Source organism: Oncorhynchus masou, chromosome 33 (assembly GCF_036934945.1).
Source record: "Oncorhynchus masou masou isolate Uvic2021 chromosome 33, UVic_Omas_1.1, whole genome shotgun sequence".
Taxonomy (NCBI): Eukaryota; Metazoa; Chordata; class Actinopteri; order Salmoniformes; family Salmonidae; genus Oncorhynchus; species Oncorhynchus masou.
In genome coordinates this window covers 22,213,998-22,239,459 of record NC_088244.1, presented here as the reverse complement: position 1 = coordinate 22,239,459, position 25,462 = coordinate 22,213,998, and the positions used below count along the sequence as shown (strand labels likewise).

General features: G+C 44.5%; 1 protein-coding gene across 2 annotated transcripts in view; it reads right to left on the bottom strand.

The window, feature by feature from the left end:
- The window catches only part of LOC135528017 (adenylate cyclase type 6-like), a 57,797-nt gene that overhangs the window by 10,754 nt on the left and 21,581 nt on the right, over positions 1–25,462 (bottom strand). The window contains exons 1-3 of one of the 2 annotated variants that reach the window (XM_064956773.1): positions 6,384–7,898; positions 2,359–2,508; positions 465–586 (exon numbers count right to left, since the gene is read on the bottom strand). In XM_064956773.1, the coding sequence (XP_064812845.1) occupies positions 465–586; positions 2,359–2,508; positions 6,384–6,461 (350 nt within the window). In that variant the 5' untranslated portion in view covers positions 6,462–7,898. Of the gene's footprint in view, positions 1–464; positions 587–2,358; positions 2,509–6,383; positions 7,899–25,462 lie in introns of those variants that run through there. The other variant, XM_064956772.1, reaches the window with a different exon arrangement.

Genomic DNA, 25,462 nt, shown 5'->3' with positions numbered 1-25,462 from the left:
AAGCCAAATTTCGGGGCTGAAGTCTACGCCCCTTCCTCGGTGATTGGTCAACATTAGGGATTCCTATTTGTTGTCATTCAATGAGGGACGACACGTTTTTATGCACATTGAGAAATATTGCACCAAACATTAGTTAAATGTAAAATTGCGCGACTAAGATCTCCTTGGCAAAAAACGTCAAAATTAATGACAGATTTCTTGAATTACCTTAAATCAATTCTGACTATTTTGGCTACGGCGTCGCAAAATGGGCAAACAGTTCTATTGCACTTTTTTCAAGCGAAGCACACTCTTCGGTTCTCCTAGCTGACATTGCATAGCCGCCAGCCAAACTGAATAATGCTGATGCCTTTAGAGGTCATAGCTCTTGTCAGTTTGGTTTGTTCAAGTAATGCTGTGGTTATTGATGTGTTGTTGTCAGGGCAGGCTACTGAGGTTACCAGGATGATTGTGTCTATGCTGACCTGACATTGTCATGTTTCTGGATGTAGATCTTATGGAACATCATGTCTTCTTTCTTAGCGTTGATGTCAGCCTTCATCTCCATGGCAACATGCCTTGGCAACACAGACAGCAAGAGGCGTTCCTGAAGTGTTGAGAGAAGTATCTGGCTTAGTTAGTATCTGCATTTAATACATACAGTTGAAGTCGGAAGTTTACATACACCTTAGCCAAATACATTTAAACTCAGTTTTTCACAATTCCTGACATTTAATCAGAGTAAACATTCCCGGTCTTTGGTCAGTTAGGATCACCACATTATTTTAAGAATGGGAAATTTCATAAAAATAGTAGAGAGAATGATTTATTTCAGCTATTATTTTTTTTCTTCACATTCCCAGTGGGTCAGAAGTTTACATACACTCAATTAGTATTGGGTAGCATTGCCTTTATATTGTTTAACTTAGGTCAAGCATTTTGGGGAGCCTTCCACAAGTTTCCCACAATAAGTTTGGTGAATGTTGGCCCATTCCTCCTGACAGAGCTGGTGTAACTGAGTCAGGTTTGTTGGCCTGCTTGCCTGCACACAATTTTTCAGTTCTGCCCACAATGGTCTATAGGATTGAGGTCAGGGGTTTGTGATGGCCACACCAATACCTTCACTTTGTTGTCCTTAAGCCATTTTGCCACAACTTTGGAAGTATGCTTGGGGTCATTGTCTATTTGGAAGACCCATTTGCGACCAAGCTTTAACTTCCTGACTCAAGTCTTGAGATGTTGCTTCAATATATCCACATAATTTTACTTCCTTATGATGCCATATATTTTGTGAAGTGCACCATTCCCTCCTGCAGCAAATCACCACCATAACATGCTGCTGCCACCCCCATGCTGCATGGTTGGGATGGTGGTCTTCGGCTTGCAAGCCTCCCCCTTTTTCCTCTAAACACAACGATGGTCATTATGGCCAAACAGATTTTTGTTTCATCAGACCAGATGACATTTCTCCAAAAAGTACGATCTTTGTCCCCATGTGTAGTTGCAAACTATTGTCTGGCTTTTTTATAGCGGTTTTGGAGCAGTGGCTTCTTCCTTGCTGAGCAGCCTTTCAGGTTATGTCGATAAAGGACTCATTGTACTGTGGATATAGATACTTTTGTACCTGTTTCCTCCAGCATCTTCACAAGGTCCTTTGCTGTTGTTCTGGGATTGATTTGCCCTTGTCGCACCAAAGTACGTTCATCTCTAGGAGACAGAATGCATCTCCTTCCCGAGCGGTATGACGGCTGCGTGGTCCCATGGTGTTTATACTTGCGTACTATTATTTGTACAGATAAACGTGGTACCTTCAGGCGTTTGGAAATTGCTCCCAAGGATGAACCAGGCTTGTGGAGGTCTACAATTTTTTCCTGAGGTCTTGGCTGATTGCTTTTGATTTTCCCATGATGTCAAGCAAAGAGGTACTGAGTTTGAAGATAGTCCTTGAAATACATCCACTGGTACACCTCCAATTGACTCATTTGATCTCAATTAGCCTATCAGAAGCTTCTAAAGCCAGGACATCATTTTCTGGAATTTTCCAAGCTGTTTAAAGGCACAGTCAACTTAGTGTATGTAAACTTCTGACCCACTGGAATTGTGATACAGTGAATTATAGGTGAAATAATCTGTCTGTAAATAATTGTTGGAAAAATGACTTGTGTCATGCACAAAGTAGATGTCCTAACTGACTTGCCAAAACTATAGTTTGTTAACAAAAATTTGTGGTGGTTGAAAAACGAGTTGTAATGACTCCAACCTAAGTGTATGTAAACTTCTGACTTCAACTGTATGTCCTTCAAAATTACTGCTTCATTACTGCTTCCTGACAGTCAGTGGAGGTGTTTACACAGTGTGTGTGTGTGTGTGTGGGTGTACCTGCTGCTGGTTCTCTCTCTGCAGGTGCAGTCTGGCCTGAATGTATCCTCTGGTCTCCTGGAAGGCCTGTCTCTGAGACACCTCAGCAGGGTAGTGGGTACAAATCCCAATGATGTTAGTGCACAGGAATATCAGCACGTTGGCGCTCAGCTAGAAGAGGAGGATAAAAAAAGGGGACATTTCGAGACTTGACCCCACATCGATTTTTCCAAAACATTCTGTGCTAGAGGGCAGCGTAGAGCCATGTTGTGGGTATCTGGATAGGGATGTACAGTATCAAACACAGTGATAAAACAGACATGGAATCTGATACTGAAATGGTGCTTTCTCTGCTCTCTCTGTCTCTCTCCCTGCCCATCTCTCCCTCTCTTTAATTCTATGATGGCATACACACAGATTCACAGGTCATACTGTGGCCAATGACACATTGTGCTTCTCCTCAAGGACTGAGATGCACAATTACATCATTTATAATACATTACATACCCCTGACCTTGTATGGAAATACACAATATCCATGTTTTTACTCACACACACGTGCAAGCATGCACACACACGCACACAGACGCCAAGAAAATCATGAACCTTCCCTGTGGAGGCATGATGATCCTGTTTGTGGGATCATTGTTTCCTCATGCTCCCGTCCTCTCATGGCAGTCCATGGACCACTTCATATGTTTAACATCTTACTCTCTGAACTCGTTAAACTTTAAATGAAACAGACGTTTTTTTGTGTCCTGCCTCTGGGACCTCCCCTGTCACACTGTCCCCGGAGTGTCCCCAGCTGTAGCGTGGGAAAAAACGCTGCCCTCTGACACGCTGAGAGGCTGTTCACTTTAAAGATGGCCTCTTGTTTACAGTTTGCAGCGTGAGAGAGTGGAAACACTCCACTCCTCCCGAGGCTGTTTTTGGACACAAACACTGGCTTGCTACATGCCAACAGGAAACACTGTTATGTCACACCCTATGTGGCGACCCTAAATTAGCACAGCAAATAAGTTAAGGGGCTAATGTGCCAGCTAGGGTTAACCATGGTCCTCGCTATCTAAACCACATCTTTCCTTGGAGGTATAAGATTAGATACCTGCCAAACCTCACTCTCTCTTTCTTTCTTATGCTCTCCCTCTACTTTATATGAAAGTGATTCTATCATCCTTATAAAACTTTGAATCATCCTGAAATAGACAGTTGATTGCCCCATCATTATGCAGGTGAAGCCTGACTCCTACTGGGCTGAAACAGTAACACAGGTAGGCTTGGTTGGAATGATTTCAGGTTTACAGTAAACATACAGCCATTATATTGCACACTTTAAAATATTCCTCCCTCTAAGAACATTATACAAGAAATGGATGAAATTCCACCTAGCCCATATTTGTGCATTTCGTCAAAGAGTGAAATTAACTGAAGAAGGCTTGGTTTAGCTAATAGCCCCTTATCTCTTAATCCACATCTGGCCCATGAATTAACTTTGAACTCTCCCTGACCTTTCCGAGAAACAAGTGCATAGGTGAATATGCAGAGTTTTACACCAAGGAAGAGGGAAATAAATAAAACAGGAAGAATAAGAGAAAAGACAAATAAACAAGATACATGGAGAAAATGGGGCAAGGGGGAGCGAGAGATAGAATGAGAAGCAGCAATAAAAAAGAGAGAGAGGAAGATATGTGAGCTAAGGGAAGGGGAAATAAACTGTGGAGGGAGGAGGGGTGAGTATAGAAAATAGAATAGCATTCAAGGGACAACAACAGATAACATGGAGACAGGGGGTGTTAAGGGGAGGAAGGATGTGGTGGTAGTGGAGTGAGTGAGTGAGTGAGAGAGAGAGAGAGAGAGAGAGAGAGAGAGAGAGAGAGAGAGAGAGAGAGAGAGAGAAATGGAGGGCGTGAGGAACAGAGACGAAGGAAGTGAGGGAGAGAGAGAGACGGAAGGAGTAGGAGAGAGGGGGAGAGAGAGAAAGAAAGAGAAATAGAAAAAGAAAGAGAGTGAGAGAGAGAGAGAATAGGAGAGAGAGACGGAAGGAGAGAGAGGAGAGAGTGAGAAAGAGAGAAAGAGAGAGAAAGAGAAGACAGATATGGGACACACTGACATTAGGCAGATGGTTCCGAGCGCTCAGCTCTGTTTACATTACTCTCACTGTTCAAGCAAAAACAGCCCAGAGAGAAGAGAGAAACCTGCTGTGTGTGTGCATGCGTGTGTTGTATGTTTACTTAAGTAGTCTGTAGAGAAAGTACTGTGTGCATATTTGTGAAGGAGAGTTGACATTGCCTTCTTGTCTTCTTGCCTGTCTTCTTAACTGTGACGGAGTGTTGTCTGTGTGTATAGTTGTACTGTACAGTATGTGTGTAGGATCACAGGCCAGGCCTAATTGTTTGCTTTTCTCCTGTGTTTACACAATAGCACACACAACTACTCTTCAGGAGCTCCACTCAGCATTATCTACCTGTAGTGGGCCTACAGCTGTCCCAGACTACAGTCACACACACACACACACACACACACACACACACACACACACACACACACACACACACACACACACACACACACACACACATACACACACACACACTCACAGTAGGGCCCTTATATTGTCCATGCCACAGTACGGTTGGAGGCATAGTCCTACTGTCCACTAATAATGTTATGTCCCCTCTATTGCATAGTGATTATGAGGACCCTCTAAAACAATAATAGTTGTAGTATCTAAGGAGGTATAGTCCATATTTCCACCAGAGTGACATACTGAGGGCAACCAGCCACTCTGTAGAAGAGAACCTGATCCTTGGTTATCAAAATGTAGTTACGTAAGCCAGTAGTCCCTGATCTAGAAAGGGACAAGAACATCAGCAGCCATGACAAATCAACACAGGATAGAATAAATGCATTTATTACACAATAAACTTCCAAAAAGGAATAGAGAGTATGGGCAGGCTCAGTCAATAAATTACTAAATTACTCAATGAATACACAGCGGAATAAAATCATTTTGGATGACGGTTATTGGTCAGCCAAATGACCGTGATCACTGTTATAATCATTTGAATAGCAAAAAGAAATACACCAAAAAATCAAATGTTTTCCTCTCCCCCGCTCCTGATTGCAAGTGCTGTTGCTGCAGGGAGGTGGCATTGCCTAGGCAACCAAAGACTAGTTTTCTACAACATATTGCTTGTTTCAGCAAGGAGCACCAAAGTTTTATCAGGTTGTAAAGAGTCCATGTTACCGCAGAAACGGACTCAACTGCACGAATGCTCAGCTGTCCCGTCTTCAGTCAGCTGTTCGTTCCACACACACAAAAAAAACGCAATTATTATTGTTTATTTTTTACAGTTACACAGCGGTTATTTTATTTTCATGCTGGTCTTTATCCATAATCGTCAGTCATGCAATTATACGGTAATTGTGCCAGCCCTAGCTCTACAGTCCATACTTTCCATCTAAAACCTGTAACTTTGTATACAGAATCTGGTACAACTATGTTCCTCACAGCAAGAGAATGTTCCAATGAATTCGCAGTTAATAAGTTTTGTTTTCAATCTGTACACACATTTGTTCAGAGGTGTAAAACACTCAAGTAAAAATACTTTAAAGTACTACTTGAGTAGTTTAGGGGGATATTTGTACTTTACTACTTATATTTGACAACTTTTACTTCTCTACATTCCTAAAGAAAATAATGTACTTTTTACTCCATACTGTCATGTTCTGACCATAGTTCTTTTGTTATGTCTTTGTTTTAGTATTTTCAGGGTGTGAGTCGGTTGGGTTGTCTATGTTCCCTTTTCTATGATTTGGTATTTCTGTGTTTGGCCTGGTATGGTTCTCAATCAGAGGCAGCTGTCAATCGTTGTCCCTGATTGAGAACCATACTTAGTGCAGCCTGTTTTCACCCTTGAGTTGTGGGTGATTATTTTCTGTTGAGTGATTGTATTCTGCACCAGACAGAACTGTTTCGGTTTCATCGTTCACTTTGTTGTTTTTGTTCAGTGTTCAATTTCTTTATTAAAAATATGGACACTTACCATGCTGCGCATTGGTCCTCCGATCCTCCGGTCCTTCCTACTACTTCTTGTCAGAGGAGGAAGAAGACCGTTACACATACATTTTCCCTTATACCAAAAAGTACTCGTTATACAGAAAAATGGTCCAATTCATACACTTATAAAGAGAACATACTGTACCTGGTCATCCCTACTGCGTCTGATCTGGCGGACTCACTAAACACAAATGCTTCGTTTGTTAATTATTTATGAGTGTTGGAGTGTGCCCCTGGCTATCCGTAAATCTAAAAATCAAGATTTGATACTGAAGCATATGTTAGCAATTACATGTACTTTTGGTACTTAAGTATATTTAAAACCAAATACTTTTAGACTTTTACTCAAGTAGTATTTTAGTGACTTTCACTTGAGTCATTTTCTATTAAGGTATCTGTCACACCCTGACCATAGTTTGCTTTGTATGTTTATTATGTTTTGTTTGGTCAGGGTGTGATCTGTGTGGGCATTCTATGTTGTGTGTCTGGTTTGTCTGTTTCTGTGTTTGGCCTGATATGGTTCTCAATCAGAGGCAGGTGTTAGTCATTGTCTCTGATTGGGAACCATATTTAGGTAGCCTGTTTGGTGTTGGGTTTTGGTGGGTGATTGTCCTTTTGTACTTATGTCTGTCGTGTATTAGTTTGCACCAGTATTAGGCTGTTTCGGTTTTCATGTATTGTTTATTGTTTTTTCATATTGATTCGTGTTTACTTCAGTTTTATTAAACATGAATCGCAATAGACACGCCGCATTTTGGTCCGACTCTCTTTCACCTACAGAAAACCGTGACAGAATCACCCACCACAACAGGACCAAGCGGCGTGACAACAGGCAGCGGCAGCAGGAGATATGAAGTCTGGATTATACGACTTGGGAGGAAATAGACAGGTGGGCGGTCGACCCAGGGAGAGTGCCGGAGCCCGCCTGGGATTCGCTGGAGCAGTGCGAAGAGGGGTATAGAAGAATGGAGTTGGAGAAGCAAGCACGGCGGCGCGGTAGGAAGCCCGAGAGTTAGCCCCAAAAATTTCTTGGGGGGGGCTCACAGGAAGTATGGCGAAGCCAGGTAGGAGACCTGCGTCAACTTCCTGTGGTTACCGGGGGGCTAGGGAGACCGGGCAGGCACCGTGTTATGTGGCGGTGCGCACAGTGTCCCCGGTTCGCCTGCATATCCCAGTGCGGGCTATTCCACCTCGCCGCACTGGCAGAGCGACCGGGAGTATTCAACCAGGTAAGGTTGGGCAGGCTCGGTGTTCAAGAGCTCCAGTGCACCTGCACGGTCTGGTCTACCCACTACCACCTCCACGCACCAGCCCTCCGGTGGCAGCTCCCCGCACCAGGCTTCCTGTGCGTGTCCTCGGCCCAGTACCACCAGTGCTAGCACCACGCATCAGGCCCACAGTGCGCCTCGCCTCTCCAGCGCTGCCAGAGCCTTCCTCCTCTCCTGCGCTGCCGGAGTCTCCCGCCTGTTTAGCGCTGCCGGAGCCTTCCTCCTCTACAGCGCTGCTGGAGTCTCCTGCCTTTTCAGCGCAGCCAGAGCTGCAAGTCTGCATGGAGCAGCCAGAGCTGCCAGTCTGCATGGAGCAGCCAGTCTGCAAGGAGCTGCCAGTCTGCAAGGAGCTGCCAGTCTGCATGGAGCAGCCAGAGCTGCCAGTCTGCAAGAAGCCGCCAGAGCTGCCAGTCTGCAAGAAGCCACCAGAGCTGCCAGTCTGCAAGAAGCCGCCAGAGCTGCCAGTCTGCAAGAAGCCGCCAGAGCCGCCAGTCTGCATGGAGCAGCCAGAGCCGTCAGTTAGCATGGAGCAGCCAGAGCCGCCAGTCAGCATGGAGCAGCCAGAGCTGCCAGTCAGCATGGAGCAGCCAGAGCCATCGGTCTGCCAGGATCCGCCAGTCAGCCAGGATCTTCCAGATCCGCCAGTCTGCCAGGATCCGCCAGTCAGCCAGACTCTTCCAGATCCGCCAGTCAGCCAGACTCTTCCAGATCCGCCAGTCAGCCAGGATCCGCCAGTCAGCCAGACTCCTCCAGATCCGCCAGTCAGCCAGACTCTTCCAGATCCGCCAGTCAGCCAGGATCTGCCAGAACCGCCAGTCAGCCAGACTCTTCCAGATCCGCCAGTCAGCCAGGATCTGCCAGAACCGCCAGCCAGCCAGGATCTGCCAGAGCCTTCCTCCTCTCCTGTGCTGCCGGAGTCTCCCGCCTGTCCGGCGCTGCTGCCGGAGTCTCCCGCCTGTCCGGCGCTGCTGCCGGAGTCTGATGAGCCCCTCTGTCCTGAGCTGCCCCTCTGTCCCGAGCTGCCCCTCTGTCCAGTGGGGTTATATAGTAGGGTCGCCGTAGTTAGGAGGCCAAGGAAGCGGACAAGGTGGCGGACAAAGACTATGGTGAAGTGGGGGCCACGTCCAGCACCAGAGCCGCCACCGCAGACAGATGCCCACCCAGACCCTCCCCAATAGGTTCAGGTTTTGCGGCCGGAGTCCGCACCTTGGGGGGGGGTACTGTCACACCCTGACCATAGTTTGCTTTGTATGTTTATTATGTTTTGTTTGGTCAGGGTGTGATCTGAGTGGGCATTCTATGTTGTGTGTCTGGTTTGTCTGTTTCTGTGTTTGGCCTGATATGGTTCTCAATCAGAGGCAGGTGTTAGTCATTGTCTCTGATTGGGAACCATATTTAGGTAGCCTGTTTGGTGTTGGGTTTTGGTGGGTGCTTGTCCTTTTGTACTTATGTCTGTCGTGTATGAGTTTGCACCAGTATTAGGCTGTTTCGGTTTTCATGTATTGTTTATTGTTTTTTCATATTGATTCGTGTTTACTTCAGTTTTATTAAACATGGATCGCAATAGACACGCCACATTTTGGTCCGACTCTCTTTCACCTACAGAAAACCGTGACAGTATCTTTACTTTTACTCAAGTACTGTATGAGTATTGGGTACTTGTAACGATGTGCGCTGAGAGTCGGGAAGCAAGTTCAGGGAGTGAGTATATTAATAAATAAACACAACATAATAAAAAACAAGAAACACAGACAACACACAGACATGAAACAGAAACAATGATGCCTGGGGAAGGAACCAAAGGGAGTGACATATAGAGAAGATAATCAGGGAAGTGATGAGTCCAGGTGAGGCTGGTGACACGCAGGTGCGAGTAACGATGGTGACAGGTGTGCGTCATAATGAGCAACCTGGTGACCAAGAGGCCGGAGAGGGAGCACACGTGACAGTACCCCCTCCCCGACGCGCTGCTCCAGACTCAGGAAGCTAACCAAAATGACAATCCAGGGAATCGGGAGCGGACCAGGCACATCTGCTGAGGCGTGGGAAACATCAGTCTGGTTGAGACATGGGAGCATGGTGACCTAGAGCGCCAGAGTGCATACGTGACGATACCCCCTCCACGGCGCGTTCATCTCCAAGCCGCAGGACGCCAACCAAAGGGACGAACACCGGGGTTCAGGAGCGGACCAGTCACCCCTGCTGATACACGGGAACTTGTCGCGGGCTGGGGCGCGCAAACGTGACAGACCAGCTGAGGTAGGGGAGCCTGGTGATCCAGCTGAGGCAGAGCAGCCAGACGAGCCGGTGGAAGCAGGAGAGTCTGGCGATCCGGTGAAGGCATGAAAGCCCGAAGAGCCGGCTGTAGCAGGGGAGCCTGGCAATCTGTCTGAGGCATGAGAGCCTGTAGTGGCTCCCGGACCCGACGTCATTCCCACCAAAATAAATAAATAAAACACTCCCGGATGCTTCCCTTAGGTTAGGCGTCATTCTGTAACGATGTAGGCTGAGAGTCGGGAAGCAAGTTCAGGGAGTGAATATATGTAATTAATAAATTAGCAAAACAAGAAACACAAACAGCACCCGACATGAAACAGCAATAATGACGACTGGGGAAGAAACCAAAGGGAGTGACATATAAAGGGCAGGTAATCAAGGAGGCGATGGAGTCCAGGTGTGAATCATAATGACGGTACCCCCTCCCCAGCGTGTTCGGCCCCATCATAATGATTCACAGGTGCGTGTAATGATGAATGCCAGGTGTGCGTAAGGAGGCTTAGGCTAAGTTATTAGGGTGAGGCACATGGGCTATTAATAACAGCTTACTACACAACATACACTAAGTATTACTTTCTTAGCTACAGTATACATATCTCCCTGGCATATTACATCATTTCTGCAGCAGCATACAATACATTTTTGGACTCATCTTGTTGTGCTGTACTCACTTGAACAGGAAGGTGGCACAGTGGTCCTTCATGGGCATATTTTGTGATCAAACTTTGTCATAAAAGTCTGCCAATTCCGAGTTGGATGACCATTCAAAACACATTTTCCCAGTTTGTTTTTTTCAGTTCCCAGTTGTCTTGAACGGTTTCCAGTTGTTTTGAGCGTGTCAGACGTCATGCTGGATTGACAACATGGCCAATATTGAATCTCTATCCTTTTAAGCTTGGAAAAGAGACCCATGAACCCAGACTTAGACCACACACACACTCCACTGAATAGCAGGCTAGTGATTGCTTTGCAATGCTTGCAGTTAGCTACTGATTGCTTCCAAACCACTCATTGTTGAATTTGCGATTTCCAGCTTGTTCTGTAATGTTTATATCCATTGGCCGATGAGTATTGACATGTTTTATCTTTAATTTCTCTTCATTATTTCTCTTCATATGACAAGGATTGAAAAGGATTTGCCAGTAGATTGTTGACTTGATTCAACGACAGTCCAATGCCAAGAGTGTGCAAAGCTGTCATCAAGGGAAAAGATGGCTATTTGAAGAATCTCAAATATAAAATATATTATATTTTTGGTTACTACATGATTCCATATATGTTATTTCATAGTTTCAATGTCTTCACTATTATTCTACAATGTAGAAAATAGTAAAAATAAAGAAAAACCCTGGAATGAGTAGCTGTGTCCAAACTTTTGACTGGTACTGTACAGTGGGGCAAAAAAGTATTTAGTCAGCCACCAATTGTGCAAGTTCTCCCACTTAAAAAGATGAGAGTCCTGTAATTTTCATCATAGGCACACTTCAACTATGACAGACAGAAAGAGGAAAAAAATCCAGAAAATCACATTGTAGGATTTTTAATTTATTTATTTGCAAATTATGGTGGAAAATAAGTATTTGGTCACCTACAAACAAGCAAGATTTTTGTAACTTCTTCTTTAAGAGGCTCCTCTGTCCTCCACTCATTACCTGTATTAATGGCACCTGTTTGAACTTGTTATCAGTATAAAAGACACCTGTCCACAATCTCAAACAATCGCACTCCAAACTCCACTATGGCCAAGACCAAAGAGCTGTCAAAGGACACCAGAAACAAAATTGTAGACCTGCACCAGGCTGGGAAGACTGAATCTGCAATAGGTAAGCAGCTTGGTGTGAAGAAATCACCTGTGGAAGCAATTATTAGGAAATGGAAGACATACAAGACCACCAATAATCTCCCTTGATCTGGGGCTCCACTCAAGATCTCACCCAGTGGGGTCAAAATGATCACAAGAACGGTGAGCAAAAATCCCAGAACCACACGGGGGGACCTAGTGAATGACCTGCAGAGAGCTGGGACCAAAGTAACAAAGCCTACCATCAGTAACACACTACGCCGCCAGGGACTCAACTCCTGCAGTGCCAGACGTGTCCCCCTACTTAAGCCAGTACATGTCCAGGCCCGTCTGAAGTTTGCTAGAGAGCATTTGGATGATCCAGAAGAAGATTGGAGAATGTCATATGGTCAGATGAAACCAAAATATAACTTTTTTGGTAAAAACTCAACTCGTCGTGTTTGGAGGACAAAGAATGCTGAGTTTCATCCAAAGAACACCATACCTACTGTGAAGCATGGGGGTGGAAACATCATGCTTTGGGGCTGTTTTTCTGCAAAGGGACCATGACGACTGATCCGTGTAAAGGAAAGAATGAATGGGGCCATGTATCGTGAGATTTTGAGTGAAAACATCCTTCCATCAGCAAGGGCATTGAAGATGAAACGTGGCTGGGTCTTTCAGCATGACAATGATCCCAAACTCACCGCCCGGGCAACGAAGGAGTGGCTTCGTAAGAAGCATTTCAATGTCCTGGAGTGGCCTACCCAGTCTCCAGATCTCAACCCCATAGAAAATCTTTGGAGGGAGTTGAAAGTCCGTGTTGCCCAGCAACAGCCCCAAAACATCACTGCTCTAGAGGAGATCTGCATGGAGGAATGGGCCAAAATACCAGCAACAGTGTGTGAAAACCTTGTGAACACTTACAACGTTTGTTATTGACCAAATACTTATTTTCCACCATAATTTGCAAATAAATTCATAAAAAATCCTACAATTTCTAATTTTGTCTGTCATAGTTGAAGTGTACCTATGATGAAAATTACAGGCCTCTCTCATCTTTGGGAGATGAGAGAGGCCTGTGGGAGAACTTGCACAATTGGTGGCTGACTAAATACTTTTTTGCCCCACTGTATATATTTTTTTTAGCTAAACAGGTGGGGCTAAAAGGAGGTTGGGCTGCGCTCCACCTGGCCTGAATGACGGGTCACTAGTGTGTGTCGCCAGCCAGCTCATAGAGAGAGCATTGCATTGTGGGTTTTGTAGTCGACTTGAGCGACAACAGATTTCCACAACAATTTTCACATTTCTACCAACCTTATTAGAATGGCAAAATTAATAATTTGTTCACTTAAAATATTTTTATCACATAGTAATATTATTTAACACTGTAAATTATAGGAATAGGTAGTTGTCTGTGGATTTTTTAATCGCGGCATAAACAAGAATTTCCGCTTATATGGACACACTGAAACATAACTGCTTTTAACATTGGAAATATGATGAGTATAACCATAGTATCACAAGAAAGGAAAAATCTGACTGGAAAAATATGGTGTAGGCTAATGCTCAGAATATACTGTGGTAGGTAGGATTTACAAAGTTCAAATCACTAAAGTGCCCTTGCAACAATCACAGTCCAACCACCCACTAGCCCTTCACACCCAGTCCAGGCCATGCTCCACCAAGCTGAGCTCCAGGGGGATAGACTCCTGCTAAACTCCTCTCCCTTGTCCTCTCTGAACCCCAGCACATTTCACCCTGCTATCCCTTTGCTGTTCCCAGCCATCATCACCCAGGAGGGCCAGATGAAGATGAGTTAATAGAACCTCCAGGGAGTTTATTTATCATTTCTGCTCCTTTATAATGGATTTAGCTCACCGGTCATTTACTTTAGCAGGAAGTCTGTGCTCTGGCCCCAGTGTCTATAAACACTATAAACAACAGATATCCTCTCAATATGTCAGTCCCACCAGGGAGAGAATTGTGCTTAGAAGGAGAGAGAAAGTGAGAATGTATTTGGAGAGAAGAGACAGCTGGGAGGAGAGTAAGACACACAGCAAAAGTGACCTCTCATACTTAACATAATCTGTCACTGATCGCACCATCTGAGTCATTTAGCAGAGTGTCATATCCAGAAAACATGTCCAACATATAATCTGTCAGGAATCTCTATCCAGTTGCCATTAGAAATCAAAAAAGCACTGCCCAAGCCTAACATCTCACATCTTATACGATTTCTGATCAAATGGGTTAACGTCTTTCGCCAGAGATGTGTGACCTAAAACTGAGAGGGAGGACACAGTCTGTATGGGGTGTTTATACGTGAAAACACATGGAAGGGGTCTTTCCTTTCTTTCTTTTCCTGTTCCCAGTAAGGACACATACAGTATAGTGGTACTACAGCGGACTATCTCACACCCACCCCTCTTCCCCCCATCCTGCTCTCCTTCTTCCCCCTTTACAATACTCAGCCAACACCAAACACTGAGGACCCGATCACAACTGGGTGCTAGGAGCTGGGAGTGTGTGTGTGTTCTTGCGTGCAACTGCGCATGTGTGTTTGTGTGAAACCATTAACCAGTGGAATCATTTGACACTTGAGTTTGCACCTTTGGGCATTCCCCCTCACATCCACTTCACTTGCAATTGTCTCCATGTTTGATGTCGTTGTTTACTGTTCAGTTACAATCCCATACAAGTCCATTCATAAGCTCCTCCTGTGCTCTTACACAGACAGGTACACAACATTCAAAACAAAGGCCAAGGAAACATGGACATACTGTATAGTTGACATTATGATGATTATACTAATGATGATGATGTTTTTCATCAATATTCCTCTGCCCTCTCCCCTTCTTTAACCTGGGGCTAAAGCGTTGTGGTTAGCATTAGCCCTTGATGGTGCGAAGGCCAGTGCCTCACACCCTGAAAGACTGTGACCTGTCAGAGACACTAGCACCACACAGAGTTCACTTAGCAGGGATCAACCACATTCCACAAGCTCCCTCCAGAGACCTGCCATCCCCTGCCCAGGAGGGTCACTGAGGGTACAGACCTGGACCTAGAGAGGAGGGTGGAGGGTACTACAGACCTGGAACTAGAGAGGAGGATGGAGGGTACTACAGACCTGGACCTAGAGAAGAGGATGGAGGGTACTACAGACCTGGACCTAGAGAGGGAGGGTACTACAGACCTGGACCTAGAGAGGAGGATGGAGGGTACTACAGACCTGGACCTAGAGAGGGAGGGTACTACAGCCCTGGACCTAGAGAGGAGGATGGAGGGTACTACAGACCTGGACCTAGAGAAGAGGATGGAGGGTACTACAGACCTGGACCTAGAGAGGAGGATGGAGGGTACTACAGACCTGGACCTAGAGAGGGAAGGTGGAGGGTACTACAGACCTGGACCTAGAGAGGAGGATGGAGGGTACTACAGACCTGGACCTAGAGAGGAGGATGGAGGGTACTACAGACCTGGACCTAGAGAAGAGGATGGAGGGTACTACAGACCTGGACCTAGAGAAGAGGATGGAGGGTACTACAGACCTGGACCTAGAGAGGGAGGGTACTACAGACCTGGACCTAGAGAAGAGGATGGAGGGTACTACAGACCTGGACCTAGAGAGGGAAGGTGGAGGGTACTACAGACCTGGACCTAATGAGGAGGGTGGGGGGTACTACAGACCTGGACCTAGAGAGGGAATGTGGAGGGTACTACAGACCTGGACCTAGAGAGGGAAGGTGGAGGGTACTACAGACCTGGACCTAGAGTGGGAGGGTACTACAGACCTGGACCAAGAGAGGGAAGGTGGAGGGTACTACAGACCTGGACCTAATGAGGAGGGTGGAGGGTACTACAGACCTGGACCTAGAGAGGGAAGGTGGAGGGTACTACAGACCTGGACCTAGAGAGGGAAGGTGGAGGGTACTACAGACCTGGACCTAGAGTGGGAGGGTACTACAGACCTGGACCTAGAGAGGGAAGGTGGAGGGTACTACAGACCTGGACCTAATGAGGAGGGTGGAGGGTACTACAGACCTGGACCTAGAGAGGGAAGGTGGAGGGTACTACAGACCTGGACCGAGAGAGGAGGATGGAGTGGTCTCAGGCTAGCAACTAGCTATCACAGTTTGGGACCACTATCACTGATGTTCACTGCTTGTTCACTGTACCCAGAACAAGAACCAATCACTGTAACCAGAGCCAGATCTGTTTGGAAACAACCAGGCTGCCTCCTACATGAAGAAACCTGAGGTGTCTCAGAACCTACACTAACTACTGCTCTACAGTAGGAATGATATCACTATTGCGGTCATTTCAAGACATGGAGTAAGACATGTAGCATGAGCTGGGAAAAGTCATTTAGTGGGAAATAACAGTACAGGAAGTGGAGAGGAGGAGAGCTGCAGCGAATTTATAAGTCAATTTTCCCAGTGGGAGCAGTGACTGATGGGATAGTGTTGTTGAAATGGGGCCAGGGAGAGAGCAGTCAGAGCGCTATGGCCTTTGTGAAGCATCTGAAAGTCCTTCAAACATCTGCGTTAGATCAGAGTCTATAAAACACATTCTCGCACCCAAAAAGAGAGAACTAGTAACAAATCACTAACAGAAGATGCATCATTCTTTCTGAGTTGTGCCTCGTGTCTCCCTGTGTGTGTGTGTGTGTGTGTGTGTGTGTGTGTGTGTGTGTGTGTGTGTGTGTGTGTGTGTGTGTGTGTGTGTGTGTGTGTGTGTGTGTGTGTGTGTGTGTGTGTGTGTGTGTGTGTGTGTGTGTGTGTGTGTGTGTGTGTGTGTGTGCGTGCGTGTGCGTGAGTCTGCCTGTGATTGTTTCTCTTTTTCTTTAGCTATCTCTGTTTTTCTGTCTCATTTTCTTTACTTCCCCCTTCTTTTTTGTTTCTCATTGGCTCCTTTTTTCTCTCTCAGTACCAGTCTCTTTCTTTCCATTCCTCCCTCCCTCTGTTGTGCATCTGCATCTGGGTTTGTGTACTCAGCCTGGGCTCCATGTCTACACAGCTTTCTCTCTGCCCCTATCTGAAATGAGAGCTGTATGGACATATATATAGAGAGAGGGAGGCCCCGCCTATTACAGTTCTTTAAACCTGCATGCCTTCTGTTTACTACTGTCTATGGGTGCTGACTGACTAAATACTGTTTTACTACCCCTTTCTCTCACAAACTCTCAGCATCATCATTCAGAATTTGAGCCATCAAACAGGTCTGTTTAAATTAGATCCACACAGACAGGATTCTAGAATAATAACACCAAAACAAAACCGCAGCCAAACCATTATCAGAGAGAGGCCATCGGGTTATAGGATGACAGACAACTTTTTATTGTATTTAAAAAAAAAAATAGTTTTGGCCCATCCTCCACCACATATAGTACCGGTCAAAAGTTTGGACACACCTACTCACCTACTTTTTCTACATTGTAGGATAATAGTGAAGACATCAAAACTATGAAATAACACATATGGAATCATGTAGTAACCCAAAAAATGTTAAACAAATAAAAATATATTTTATATTTGAAATTCTTCAAAGTAGCCACCCTTTGCCTTGATGATTGCTTTGCACACTCTTGGCATTCCCTAAACAAGCTTCATGTCTCCTGGAATGCATTTCAATTAACAGGTGTGCCTTGTTAAAAGTAGATTTGTGAAATTTCTTTCCTTCTTAATGCGTTTTAGCCAATCAGTTGTGTTGTGACAAGGTAGGAGTGGTATACAGAAGATAGCCCTATTTGGTAAAAGACCAAGTCCATGTTATGGCAAGAACAGCTCAAATAAGCAAAGAGAAACAACATGGTCAGTCAATCTGGAAAATGTCAAAAACTGTGAAAGTTTCTTCAAGTGCATTCACAAAAACCATCAAGTGCTATGATGAAGCTGGCTCTCATAAGGCCTCCACAGGAAAAGAAGACCCTGGGTTACCTCTGCTGTAGAGGATAAGTTCATTAGAGTTAACTGCACCTCAGATTGCAGGCCAAATAAATGCTTCACAGAGTTCAAGTAACAGACACATCTCAACATCAACTGTTCAGAGGAGACAACATGAATCAGGCCTTCAGGGTTGAATTGCTGCAAAGAAACCACTACTAAAGAACACCAATAATAAGAAGAGACTTCCTTGGGCCAAGAAACACGAGCAATGGACATTAGACCAGTGGAAATCTATCCTTTGGTTCCAACCTTTGTGTCTTTGTGAGACGCAGAGTAGGTGAATGGATGATCTCCACAAGTGTGGTTCCCGCCGTGAAGCATGTAGGAGGAGGTGTGATGATGTGGTGCTTCTTTGCTGGTGACACTGTCGGTGATTTATTTTGAATTCAAGGCACACTTAACCAGCATGGCTACCACAGCATTCTGCAGCGATACACCATCCCATCTGGTTTGTGCTTAGTGGGACTATCATTTGTTTTTCAACAGGACAATGACCCAAACACACCTCCAGGCTGTGTAAGGGCTATTTGACCAAGGAGAGCAATGGAGTGCTGCATCAGATGACCTGGCCTCCACAATCACCCAACCTCAAACCCAATTGTGATGGTTTGGGATGAGTTGGACCGCAGAGTGAAGGAAAAGCAGCCAACAAGTGCTCAGTATATGTGGGAACTCCTTCCCACATGAGGAAAAGCATTCCTCATGAAGCTGGTTGAGAGAATGCCAAGAGTGTGCAAAGCTGTCATCAAGGCAAAGGGTGGCTACATTGAAGAATATAAGATATAAAATAACACCTTTTTGGTTACAACATGATTCCATATGTGTTATTTCATAGTTTAATATCTTCACTGTTATTCTACAAATTGTAAAATAAAGAAAAAACCCTTCAATGAGTAGGTGTGTCCAAACTTCTGACTGGTACTGTATACATTTTACACACATGTTACATACATATTACTTTTATACACAGTAGTTACATAAAAATATAGTTTGGATAATAATATAATCTGCTACTCTCAGCCCATCCCACCTACACTACATGGGCAAAAGTATATGGACATCTTCAAGTTAGTCGATTCGGCTATTTCAGCCAAACCCATTGCTGACAGGTGTATACAATCGAGCACACCGCCATGCAATCTCCACAGACAAACATGTGCAGTAGAATGGCCCGTACTGAAGAGCTCAGTGACTTACAACGTGGCACCGTCATAGAATGCCACCTTTCCAACAAGTCAGTTCGTCAAATTTCTGCCATGCTAGAACAGCACCGGTCAACTGTAAGTGCTGTTATTGTGAAGTCAAAAACGTCTAGGAGCAACAATGGCTCAGCCGCGAAGTGGTAGGCCACACAAGCTCACAGGACGGGACCGCCGAGTGCTGAAGCGGCTAGTGCATAAAAATGGTCTGTCCTCGGTTGCAACACTCACTACCAAATTCCAAAAAGCCTAAGATGACCAGTCTTATATTATCCACAGATTGTAAGTTAAAGATTCATATTTTTCCTATAGTATTATTATATAGTTTATTGATTGACTATGGCTTTCCAAATCACCCAACACTACTATTTGTAGGGTCAATTTTAAATGAATGTTGTGATTTTTCATCCATTCCTGAATCTGTGACCAGAATCAAGTTACATGGGGACAATACCAGAATAAATTATCTAATGATTCTGTTTCTTTGCCGCAAAATCTGCAGAGCTGAGATTGTTGTATGCCGCATACAGTATATATATATACAGTATATAACATAATAATTTCAATGGAAAACTCAATGCTGAATCAAGCGTTGTTTTGTGTATCAGTTCATAAACCATGTGCCATGGAATCAGTACATCAAAAATCTTTCAGAGCTATTTTGCAACCTACATGAGGCAGCTGTCAAAGTAATAGTCCTCATATGAAAGTAGTGTATTTTTTCAGCCAATTTTGTTTTTTAATATGTTCCCTACCTTCTCCCCCTTTCATTTGTGGCCTCCATTTTTGCGGTAATGCTGCAATGAGTTGGTTATAACTTTGGATTGAACAAACATTCCCATATATTTTCGATAGCTGCATGTGTGACATAACTCCACCATTCCCATTCATAAAATCATTAGCCAAACCTGAAAAAGGTTGGATTTTCAACTAACCATAAATCAGAAGTTGTAATCTGTATAAAGGCAACAAAGGATGAACAATGGATGAGCCTTTCTTATTAATCTTAGTATAATAATGCTTTATTATTTAATACGTTCTGTTCCTCAAACTCATAATAATGATATAAATAGGAACGTTTAATATTGTCTGGCTTAGTGTTCCAAATAAAGTGCAATATTTTTTGCTCGTAGGACAACAACAGCTGGAGTAGGCAGCGTCATGAGTAAATTGAGTAAACTGTGATATGAGTAAAGAGTCAAGCGTTTTAACAGCCCCCTCTTCCCTCCCCCACACTAGGTCTGAAAACACAGTGAGCTTTTACAATGCCCCAGAAGAATCCAAAGCATGCAGCATCATATCAAAATCAAATCAAATCCAAGATTAAGAATCGTTGACTTGCATTAAGATTGAAAGGGTTACAAAAGTATCTCTAAAAGCCTTGATGTTCATCAGTCCACAGTAAGAGAAATTGTCTATAAATGGAGAAAGTTCAGCACTGTTGCTACTCTCCCTAGGACTGGCCGTCCTGCATAGATGACTACAAGAACACAGTGCAGAATGCTCAATCAGTTTAAGAAGAATCCTAGAATGTCAGCTAAAGACTTACAGAAATCTCTGGAACATGCTAACATCTCTGTTGACGAGTCTACGATACGTTAAACAGTAAACAAGAATGGCTTTCATGGGAGGACACCACGGAAGAAGCCACTGCTGTCCAAAAAAAACATTGCTGCACGTCTGAAGTTTGCAAAAGAGCACCTGGATGTTCCACAGCTCTTCTGGCAAAATATTCTGTGGAAAGATCAAACTAAAATTGAGTTGTTTGGAAGGAACACACAACATTATGTGTGGAGAAAAAAAGGCACAGCACACCAAGATCAAAACCTCATCCCAACTGTAAAGTATGGTGGAGGGAGCATAATTATTTGGGGCTGCTTTGCTATCTCAGGGCCTGGACAGCTTGCTATCATCGATGGAAAAATGAATTCCCAAGTTTACCAAGAAATATATAAATAGGCCTTCTGGAGTGGCCCAGTCAGAATCCTGACCTCAACCCGCTTGAAAATGCTGTGGCATGAACTCGAGAGCAGTTCACACCAGACATCTTAAGAAAAAAAGGAGGGTCAACCAGTTATTAAATGCAAGGGTTCACATACTTTTCCCACTCTACACTATGAATATGTACATGGTGTGTTCAATAAAGACATGAAAACGTATAATTGTTTGTGTGTTATTAGTTTAAGCAGACTGTGTTTGTCTATTGTTGTGTTAGATGAAGATCAGATCAAATTTTGTGACCAATTTATGCAGAAATCCAGGTAATTCCAAAGGGTTCACATACTTTTTCTTGCCACTGTATGTGCGGGGGTACAGGTTAGTCAAGGTAATTTGTACATGTAGGTAGGGGTAAAGTGACTATGCATAGATATTAAACAGCTAGTAGCAGCAGTATAAAAACAAAGGAAGGGGGAGGGTCAATGTAAATAGTCCAGGTGGCCATTTCATTAATTGTTCGGCAGTAGAAGCTGTTAAGGAGACTTTGGACCTAGACTTGGTGCTCCGTTACCGCTTACCGTGCGGTAACAGGGAGAAAAGTCTATGACTTGGGTGACTGGAGTCTTTGACAATTTTCTGGGCCTTCCTCTGACACCACCTAGTATATAGATCCTGGATGGCAGGGAGCTTGGCCCCAGTGAAGTATTTTTCCAGTAGTACATGATCAGCTCCTTTGTCTTTGTCTTACATCTATGGGGGCGCTATTTCATTTTTGGATGAAAAACGTTCCCGTTTTAAACAAGATATTTTGTCACAAAAAGATGCTCGACTATGCATATAATTGATAGCATTCGAAAGACAACACTCTGACGTGTCCAGAAATACCAAGATATTCTCTGTGCGTGCCCTAGAACGTGAGCTTCAGGCAAAACCAAGATGAGATGGCATCCAGGAAATGACAAGGATTTTTGAGGCTCTGTTTTCCATTGTCTCCTTATATGGCTGTGAATGCGAGAGGAATGAGCCTGCCCTTTCTGTCGTTTCCCCAAGGTGTCTGCAGCATTGTGACGTATTTGTAGGCAGATCATTGGAAGATTGACCATAAGAGACCACATTTACCAGGTGTCCGCCCGGTGTCCTGCGCCAAAATTGGTGCGCAAAAGTCACCTGCCAGTATTTTTCCATGCGATACAGAGAGGAAAGCAAGCTTCCACGAACTGCATATCAATGAAGAGATATGTGAAAAAACACCTTGAGGATTGATTCCAAACAACGTTTGCCATGTTTCGGTCGATATTATGTAGTTAATCCGGAAAAAGTTTTACGTTGTAGGTGACTGAATTTTCGGTTCGTTTCGGTAGCCAGACGCAATGTAGAAAACGGAACGATTTCTCCTACACACAGACACTTTCAGGAAAAACTGCGCATTTGGTATGTAACTGAGAGTCTCCTCATTGAAAACATCAGAAGCTCTTCAAAGGTAAATGATTTTATTTATTTGGTTATCTGGTTTTTGTGAAAATGTTGCGTGCTAAATGCTACTCAAAATGCTATGCTAGCTTTGCATACTCTTATACAAATTCGTCAATTTCTATGGTTCAAAAGCATATTTTGAAAATCTGAGATGACAGTGTTGTTAAGAAAAGGCTAAGCTTGAGAGCAGACGCATTATTTTCATTTTATTTGCGATTTTCAGAAATCGTTAACGTTGCGTTATGCTAATGAGCCTGAGGCTTTAGTCACAAACCCGGATCCGGGATGGGGAGTTTCAAGAAGTTAAGGGAGAGGTTGTTGTTCTGGCACCACACTGCCAGGTCTCTGACCTCCTCCATATAGGCTATCTCATCGTTGTCGGTGATCAGGCCTACCACTGTTGTGTCATCAGCAAACGTAATGATGGTGTTGAAGTCGTGCTTGGCCATGCAGTCATGGGTGAACAGGGAGTACAGTAGGGAACTAAATACACACCCCTGAGGGGCCCCCGTGTTGTGGATCAGCGTGGCAAATGTGTTGCTGCCTACCCTTACCACCTAAGTGCGGCCCATCAGAAAGTGTTCCTTTTGTCCAGGTGGGAAAGGGCCGTGTGGAGTGCGATTGAGATTGCGTCATCTGTGGATCTGTTGGGGCAGTTTTCGAATTGGAGTGGGACTAGGTTTTCTGGGATGATGGTGTTGATGTGAGCCATGACCATCCTTTCAAAGCACTTCTTGGCTACCGACGTGAGTGCTATGGGGCGGAAGTCATTTCGGCAGATAAACTTCGCCTTCTTGGGCACAGGGACTATGGTGGTCTGTTTGAAACCTGTAGGTATTACAGATTCAGTCAGGGAGAGGTTGAAAATGTCAGTGAAGACACTTGCCAGTTGGTCCGCGCATACTCTAAGTACATGTCCTGGTAAACCATCTGGCCCCACGGCCTTGTGAATGCTGACCTGTTTAAAAATCTTGTTCATATAGGCTACAGAGAGCGCAATCACACAGTCATCTGGAACAGCTGGTGCTCTCATACATGCTTCAGTGTTGCTTGCCTCGAAGCGAACATAGAAGTGATTTAGCTCGTCTGGTGGCTCGTGTTTCTGGGCAGCTCTGGGTAGTTTCCCTTTGTAATTTGTAATAGTTTGCAAGTCCTGCTACATCTGACGAGCGTCAGAGCCGGGGTAGTAGGATTCAATCTTAGTCCTGTATTGACGCTTTGCCTGTTTGATGGTTCATCTGAGGGCATAGCGGAAAGCATCAGCTCTAGCCTCTAGCAAGGTGTGGATGTTGCCTGTAATCCATGGCTTCTGGTTGGGATATGTAAGTACGGTCACTGTGGGGACGACGAAGTCGATGCACTTATTGATGAAGCCAGTGACTGAGGTGGTATACTCCTCAATGCCATTGGATGAATCCGGAACATATTCCAGTCTGTGCTAGCAAAACAGTCTGACCGTAAAGCAGGAAGTACCAGCGAGTGACTGGTACTTCCTGCTTTAGTTTTAGCTTGTAAGAAGGTATCAGGAGGATAGAATTATGGTCATATTTGCCAAATGGAGGGCAAGGGAGAGCTGTGTATGCGTCTCTGTGTGTGGAGTAAAGGTGGTCTAAGAGTTTTTTCCCTCTGGCTGCACATGTGACATGCTGGTAGAAATTATGTAAAATGGATTTAAGTTTGCCTGCATTAAAGTCCCTGGCCACTAGGAGCACTACTTCTTGATGAGCATTTTCTTGTTTGTTTATGGCCTTATACAGCTCGTTGAGTGCAGACTTAGTGCCAGCATCGGTTTGTGGTGGTAAATAGACGGCTACGAAAAATATCTCAGGCTAGCAATACCTTGAGACTCTTAATATTAGACATTGCACACTGGCTGTTATTTGCAAATAGACACACACCCTTCGTCTTACCATATGTAGCTGTTCTGTCCTTCCAATGCATGGTAAACCCAGCCAACTGTATATTGTCCGTGTCATCATTCAGCCATAACTCTGTGAAACATTAGATATTACAGTTTGTAATATCCCATTGGTAGGATAGTCTCAAATGGAGATTATCCCGTTTATTCTCCAGTGATTACACATTGGCCAATAGAATGGATGGTAGAGGCGGGTTCCTCACTCGCTGATGAATTCATGGCACCCCGATCTCCGCCCCTGTATTTCCTTATTTTCTTCACGCGAAGGACAGGGATTTGGGCCTGGTCTCAGAGAAGCAGTATATCCTTCGCGTCGGACTCATTAAAGAAAATATCTTCGTCCCATTCGAGGTGAGTAATCGCTGTTATAATATCCAGAAGCTCTTTTCGGTCATAAGAGACGGTAGCAGCAACATTATGTACAAAATAAGTTACAAACAATGTGAAAAAAAACCACACAAAATAGCAGTTGGTGAGGAGCCCGTAAAACGGCAGCCATCCCCTCCGACGTCACAGACCCCCCAGCTAGATGACCACAGATAAGCTTCTCTGAACCAGACAGACAATGGCAAAAAAAAAAAACCTGTATGTCCTTCTCCCTCCCACATATTGCCCCCAATCTCCGCTCAAGTGCCTTCTCTCCCAGCCATAGTCCATTCTACATTTGGACTGTGCCGTATCCACACCAGAGGAGAGAACAAAGGTGTCTACACAGCCCAACGGCTCAGCGCTAAGTCAGCAACAGAGCACAGCTTGTATACAGCACAATGTACTATCCCGATGGTCATGCCTGTGGATGGCAGCGGAATCTAGACGCCATTTTGTAATTCGTGTTAGAGATCAAAGCTAAGTCCTAAAACAACAGTCAGGCTATATACACACACACACACACACACACACACACACACACACACGCACGCACACACACACACACACACACACACACACACACACACACACACACACACACACACACACACACACACACACACACACACACACACACACACACACACACACACACACAGAACACAACCCCTGGTTTTGGTTGACGGTCAGTGCTATACACTACCCTATACCCTAACCATAACCATAACCATCACCCTTGCCTAACCCTAACCTTAACCCTTACCTTAACCATTTTAAATTGCAACTTCAATGGAATAGGGATGTCATAAGGACTCTGGATAGCACGGACCTTAGAACAACCCAACAACTAACATAAACCATTACCTTGACCTTAACCCCAACTTCTAATTCTGCT